This window comes from Berghia stephanieae, chromosome 4 (assembly GCF_034508935.2).
Source record: "Berghia stephanieae isolate SIO BIC M18660-M18661 chromosome 4, UCSD_Bste_1.3, whole genome shotgun sequence".
Lineage (NCBI taxonomy): Eukaryota > Metazoa > Mollusca > Gastropoda > Nudibranchia > Aeolidiidae > Berghia > Berghia stephanieae.
The window spans coordinates 72,788,009-72,795,370 of record NC_088363.1 but is presented as its reverse complement, the minus strand read 5'-3'; the positions used below and the strand labels follow the sequence as shown (position 1 = coordinate 72,795,370).

Below are 7,362 nucleotides of genomic sequence, written 5' to 3'. Positions count from 1 at the left end.
CCAATGGAATAGGTGAGTTGTTTTGGGTCATTGGAAAAAAGCCTCGAAGATTTTTACGGATCATTATTTCGGCCAACTGTCAGTCAATAGTGGCATGGTGGTTTAACCATCTAACTGGATATAACTCTGAAAAAAACATGTATTTACAATTTGGCCAAAATGACCTTGATCATGACAAAAAAAAAAACTCCTTTTGCCAAGAGGAGGGTCTTTTAAATCGATCAAAAGTTGAAGGAAAGTCTTCTGGCCAATTTTTTAAATAAACGGATCAAGCTGATAAGCCAATTTTGTCAGCAAAACAACAAAACAAGAAAAGAATTTCTCGTATAGTTTGTTATCGCTTTGGACAATTTTATTTTAGAGGTATTATGATATTGTAACAGCACTAAAAGTTAATGGTAACAATGGAAATTATGATATTATTGTTCAGTGCCACGCCCGATACTGGCCATTAAACAGCCGTGGAACATTATCAGTCGCCATGCCTTGGACAGCCAACTTTCGGGTTTTACAATTTTGTTAGACCTGGAAGTAATGTTGGTTGGTGATTGGAACAGTGTTCCTCATTCAAGCGATAACCAATAATCTCATAGTTCAATTCGCATAGTGAGAGCACTCGTAGCACACGAATGTACAAGTAGGGCAAAAGACTATTTGTGACCTACCGTCTCAAAGCGGCATTATATCGGGATGAACTGATGCTGAAAACTGAAATTCTTCTTTTTCTTTCTGCATATCTGCAAACCATCTGAGGTGTATTGCTGACTTTGGTGTGCATGTTGGTGTTTAGAATGGCACAGGAGCGATTCAGTCTCTGAACTGTTTAAGGTTTTTAGAGCTAACACCATCCGAAGGCAGGCTGTTCCAAATGCTAATCGTTGATGGAAAAAACGACTGTTCATGACACTGCACTCTTGAGCGTGGAATTTGGAATCCGTCACCGTGTCCTCTAATTTTCCCCCTTCTTGCAGGTTCAAGGTCGTGGGGAACTTCAATCAACTATGCGTTGAACGGAATAGCGTAGTTGCTTTAGCTTGCTTTCTTCGTTCTTCCAGAGTTGGCCATTGAAAATTGCTTAGCATGGTTTCAACGCTGTGTCTCCTATCAAAATCGCCGAAAACGAAACGGGCAGCTCTTATTTGCACCATTATTTGCACCATCTCATCGTTTTTCTTGTTTTTTATTAGCTAAAGGGCTCCACACACTGCTGGCATTTCCACGATAGGTATTACCACGGTCGTTTAGCATAATTTGGCCTTAATGTTTCTGGGACAACTTTTCTATTTCTTTGATGAAGCGCGGTGATTAGCCGTCTTTTTAATTTTGTCGATATTGTCGTTCCAGGATAAAGTGTTGCTGATCTATGGCCAACAATATAAAACTTTGGGTTTGTTTCTATTTATCACGGTGGAGAATCTTAAATACTTTTTTTTGAAACTACCTCAAACTTCATATTTCTTATATTGTTATTCTAAATTCATTTTTTGGTAGTTATTTCAAACCAATTTTTCCCCAATCACATGTAGAGCAAATCTGTTACCTGCTATGGAAAGTAAACATAATTCTAAAACTTTTGATACCAAAACCAAAACGGTAGGGTAATTATTTCAAAAGTTATGCGATTTTTTAACTTTCGACTTTGTTGGTCATACATGACCTTTCTCCTCAAAACGGTGTTCTGTCGGGTTTACATAAGATATAATGTGTAGTCAAAAATATGAGGCATTGAACAAGCTAATGTGGTTTATTAAGAGGAATAAAAACATTTTTTGCGTTGGGAAAGAATACATTTTCATATTTTTAAAATCATTTTTACTTGAGACTCACTTTTTGGTTCATCACGACTTTATACCGTTTTGAGGGGGTGTGTCACAAATGGACCAATGGACCATAATGGACTAAAATCCCATTTTCAGATCCCGCTGATGGCATTAGTTATAATCCCAAACGTCTCAAATTTCTTGAACTGACACTACACAACACAGACAAATCACCCAATTTTATTTCAAGGTTGTTACTTTCTTAAAAAGTTTGAAATTATTGCATTAAAATGATAAAAAATCAAATTTGATGTAAAAATTATAAAAAATACAAATTTTCACAAAATCATTAAAAATTCAAATAAAGATATAGATGACATCAAATAAAAGCCCAGAATGAGTAGATCTACTTAGTATTTAATCAAATCAAATTAATCAACCAAAATTATCATCTTTACCGAATATTCATGCTTCAAATTTGATAGTAGAAAACAAAATGAGGAAAACAAGGAACTTCAAAAATTCACATAAAAAATTATAGTAAAATACTTCAGCATCCAGTCAAATTGAAGCAGGTTAGTACAAACCAACAATCAGATAGACTTTATTTTATTTTTTTTAATAACAAAACATCAAAACAACATAGTAGGCTACTGCTAAACAACGGATACGACTCAGATTTTGGCATGAAACAAAAGAGAGGGTGGGCTTTCATTTGATACACTTTCCAGGGCTATATAATGATATGAAGTTGTATTTTTTCTTCTTCGATTTCATTTTCTTTTCAAATTATTGTTTAGAGCTTAACTCCCGTAAACACGATTGAAAGCTATACTAAAGAAAGATCTTTGTTTTGCCGTTATATTGGTACCACTTGTGAATATCCGATTATCCGCGTAGTTCAGCCTCCGTGGAAATTGCTTGTTTTTTAAATTTTTTGTTTATCTTTTTGTTTTGATTTTTTAAAAGAGTTTTACGGCGCTTGCAACACATTTAGTTTATATCAGCGCCAGTAAAAAGGAAGAAAATATGATATTCAAATTATAGAATTACAATTAAAGCACCCAAGAAAAAGTAAGACAAAGGGTATCTGGGAACAAATAGGGATCCGATGTAGATTCCAAGAGCATACCATCAATGTACTAAGCTTGGGATCGCCTATAAGTCTAATCCAGACACAAGCACAAGATCAAACAAAGAGGAATACACTTAAATGCTTACATTATGCATTCAAAATAATTCAGAAAAGTGAGTGGAGCAGGCACTTATGTTGGTAACAACAAGATATGAAGTGAATAGAAAAGTGCCAGAAGACAATAGAGAATAAAAAATTTTTTCGCGGCGGTGGTGGGGTTTGAACCTGCGACCTTATTGGTACGACAACTCCGCCGGGCAGGTGAGAGCGTGGCTCTACCGTGTGAGCTATCCACGAACTAAATATTCGTTTCAAACCCAAAGTCATTACTAGATCCCTCTCTCACCCACTTCTTGAGACCGCCGATTCGTTCGTACACCACCATCGCGAATAATTTTGACCAGCAGTTAAGCTTAATAGCCAATATTCTCAACACAAACATATAACATAGAAACGATTGAGACATTGAGTATGCTCCGGTGTATGGGGTGAATTTTTAATTCAGAAAAGTGAGTGGAGCAGGCACTTATGTTGGTAACAACAAGATATGAAGTGAATAGAAAAGTGCCAGAAGACAAGAGAATAAAAATTTTTCGCGGCGGTGGTGGGGTTTGAACCTGCGACCTTATTGGTACGACAACTCCGCCTGGCAGGTGAGAGCGTGGCTCTACCGTGTGAGCTATCCACGAACTAAATATTCGTTTCAAACCCAAAGTCATTACTAGATCCCTCTCTCACCCACTTCTTGAGACCGCCGATTCGTTCGTACACCACCATCGCGAATAATTTTGACCAGCAGTTAAGCTTAATAGCCAATATTCTCAACACAAACATATAACATAGAAACGATTGAGACATTGAGTATGCTCCGGTGTATGGGGTGAATTTTTAATTCAGAAAAGTGAGTGGAGCAGGCACTTATGTTGGTAACAACAAGATATGAAGTGAATAGAAAAGTGCCAGAAGACAATAGAGAATAAAAATTTTTCGCGGCGGTGGTGGGGTTTGAACCTGCGACCTTATTGGTACGACAACTCCGCCTGGCAGGTGAGAGCGTGGCTCTACCGTGTGAGCTATCCACGAACTAAATATTCGTTTCAAACCCAAAGTCATTACTAGATCCCTCTCTCACCCACTTCTTGAGACCGCCGATTCGTTCGTACACCACCATCGCGAATAATTTTGACCAGCAGTTAAGCTTAATAGCCAATATTCTCAACACAAACATATAACATAGAAACGATTGAGACATTGAGTATGCTCCGGTGTATGGGGTGAATTTTTAATTCAGAAAAGTGAGTGGAGCAGGCACTTATGTTGGTAACAACAAGATATGAAGTGAATAGAAAAGTGCCAGAAGACAATAGAGAATAAAAATTTTTGCGATGGTGGTGTACGAACGAATCGGCGGTCTCAAGAAGTGGGTGAGAGAGGGATCTAGTAATGACTTTGGGTTTGAAACGAATATTTAGTTCGTGGATAGCTCACACGGTAGAGCCACGCTCTCACCTGCCAGGCGGAGTTGTCGTACCAATAAGGTCGCAGGTTCAAACCCCACCACCGCCGCGAAAAATTTTTATTCTCTATTGTCTTCTGGCACTTTTCTATTCACTTCATATCTTGTTGTTACCAACATAAGTGCCTGCTCCACTCACTTTTCTGAATTAAAAATTCACCCCATACACCGGAGCATACTCAATGTCTCAATCGTTTCTATGTTATATGTTTGTGTTGAGAATATTGGCTATTAAGCTTAACTGCTGGTCAAAATTATTCGCGATGGTGGTGTACGAACGAATCGGCGGTCTCAAGAAGTGGGTGAGAGAGGGATCTAGTAATGACTTTGGGTTTGAAACGAATATTTAGTTCGTGGATAGCTCACACGGTAGAGCCACGCTCTCACCTGCCAGGCGGAGTTGTCGTACCAATAAGGTCGCAGGTTCAAACCCCACCACCGCCGCGAAAAATTTTTATTCTCTATTGTCTTCTGGCACTTTTCTATTCACTTCATATCTTGTTGTTACCAACATAAGTGCCTGCTCCACTCACTTTTCTGAATTAAAAATTCACCCCATACACCGGGCATACTCAATGTCTCAATCGTTTCTATGTTATATGTTTGTGTTGAGAATATTGGCTATTAAGCTTAACTGCTGGTCAAAATTATTCGCGATGGTGGTGTACGAACGAATCGGCGGTCTCAAGAAGTGGGTGAGAGAGGGATCTAGTAATGACTTTGGGTTTGAAACGAATATTTAGTTCGTGGATTCTCACACGGTAGAGCCACGCTCTCACCTGCCAGGCGGAGTTGTCGTACCAATAAGGTCGCAGGTTCAAACCCCACCACCGCCGCGAAAAATTTTTATTCTCTATTGTCTTCTGGCACTTTTCTATTCACTTCATATCTTGTTGTTACCAACATAAGTGCCTGCTCCACTCACTTTTCTGAATTAAAAATTCACCCCATACACCGGAGCATACTCAATGTCTCAATCGTTTCTATGTTATATGTTTGTGTTGAGAATATTGGCTATTAAGCTTAACTGCTGGTCAAAATTATTCGCGATGGTGGTGTACGAACGAATCGGCGGTCTCAAGAAGTGGGTGAGAGAGGGATCTAGTAATGACTTTGGGTTTGAAACGAATATTTAGTTCGTGGATAGCTCACACGGTAGAGCCACGCTCTCACCTGCCAGGCGGAGTTGTCGTACCAATAAGGTCGCAGGTTCAAACCCCACCACCGCCGCGAAAAATTTTTATTCTCTATTGTCTTCTGGCACTTTTCTATTCACTTCATATCTTGTTGCATTCAAAATAACAAATATAATAATACATAACAGAGAGATGATTTACACTGATGAAAATATCATCTCCCAAAACAATAATTATGCAATGGACTGTTTCTCACTCAGCCAAGGACTCCGGCCAGGGCCAGGACAAAACCAAGTAATCTCATTCCAAGACAAAGACAGAAAGCAAATTAGAAAACAGCTATAAGGGGATAGAAGACACAGTAAGTGCCACCTTGCCTTCTATGGGAGGCCAAGAACCCCACCCAGGTAGAGAGTGCCAAAGAGATAATTTGGCTATTAAAACACCGTAATACCCGGAGTCAATTTAACCTATATTTCCTGCAACACTAATTTAATCATTATGATATTTTGAGAATGAAGAAGAAAAGCACTTTTATACTGTGTTAGAAATATGTTCCTAGTTCAGTTATGAAGCAAATGCCGGCAGATTTTAAAGAGGATATTCCGAGAGAAACAAACAACAACAACAACAACAAAATAATAAAAACTCTCTCGGACGACAGAATCGGGCAGTTTGGAGTAGCTACTTTTACTCATATTCTCTCACCGTACTCAGGTGTAAAATGAGTATCTGGCAGTTAACAGCGTTGTCTGTGTCGGAAATAAAATGTAATATCGCCTACAGGCGTCATGTCTCGTTCTACATGTTACTGTTGATCAGGGGCTCATTGTAAAGCGCTATGAGCACGTTTAGTGGATATTGCACTATATAAAAGCTCAAGTTAAACTGTAATAATTAATATAGATATAGAAAAATACTCACATCAATCAGCGACAAGGGTTGATAAGTAAGGCTGATATTTACTGCAACCAAATCTTCTAAAGCGGGACGAATCTCCTTCGTGTAGTTCTTGAATAACGTGTCATAAAGTCTGTAATAATCTGCCTGGGATGCGCTCCAAGCGGTATGCCGCGTCATTAACACAAAACATATTAGACAACTACACAGACTAATCCTTGACATGACTCTTGCTTTTGTCTTTAGCAACCACGATGGTTAATGTAGGTGTCAAGTTAAAACTCAAACACACTCAGAATGAGGGTTTTTTTTCTTTCTTCAGAACCGTAATTAAAATCAAATGCACTTAGGCGAGATGTTACCGAACGATAAAATATTATGTTCAGAAATTTGTACCATTCCGGAAACTTCTACTATAAAAGCGTATTTCTGATGTTTCTTTTGTTTCCTTTTTTTTCTTTATTTTTCAAAATCAATTAATTTTCGTGTATTTTGTTGTCAGACATGAATACTGTGTGAAAGAAGCGTGCAATGACAATAAAATCAATCAATTGATCTGAGTGGGATCACTACACTAAGAGGAGTGTTACACCGTCAGTTGATTCGATGAAACTAGCGCCGACTTTCAAAACTTTGGATGGACAACCACCATTATAAATTTAAGAGAAAAATGAGTTTGAACTGTGGGTCATCAACCGGATCTCTTCCTCGGCTTTCATGTTTTGATTAATATCAAGTATTTCCTATCCCTTCCCCCTTTTTTTTTTAGATTCTGCTGTTCTTCATCCTTCAGTGTGGACTTGACATGATGATTAGTTGGTTTTTGAATTCCCGCATAGAATATAATTTATGTCATTAGGTCAAATCAATTCGATTACCATAGTGTTGAAGGCTCGATGTGATTTTGTAACCAGT

General features: G+C 38.3%; 1 protein-coding gene across 1 annotated transcript in view; it reads right to left on the bottom strand.

Annotated features, from left to right (window-relative positions):
* Nucleotides 1-6,853, bottom strand: part of LOC144971839 (acetylcholine receptor subunit epsilon-like) — a 16,281-nt gene extending 9,428 nt beyond the window's left edge. Inside the window, exon 1 of the mRNA XM_078912914.1 lies at nt 6,472-6,853. Coding sequence (XP_078769040.1) covers nt 6,472-6,672 — 201 coding nt within the window. The 5' untranslated portion in view covers nt 6,673-6,853. The remainder of the gene's footprint in view (nt 1-6,471) is intronic.
* Nucleotides 6,854-7,362: the final 509 nt, after the last annotated feature.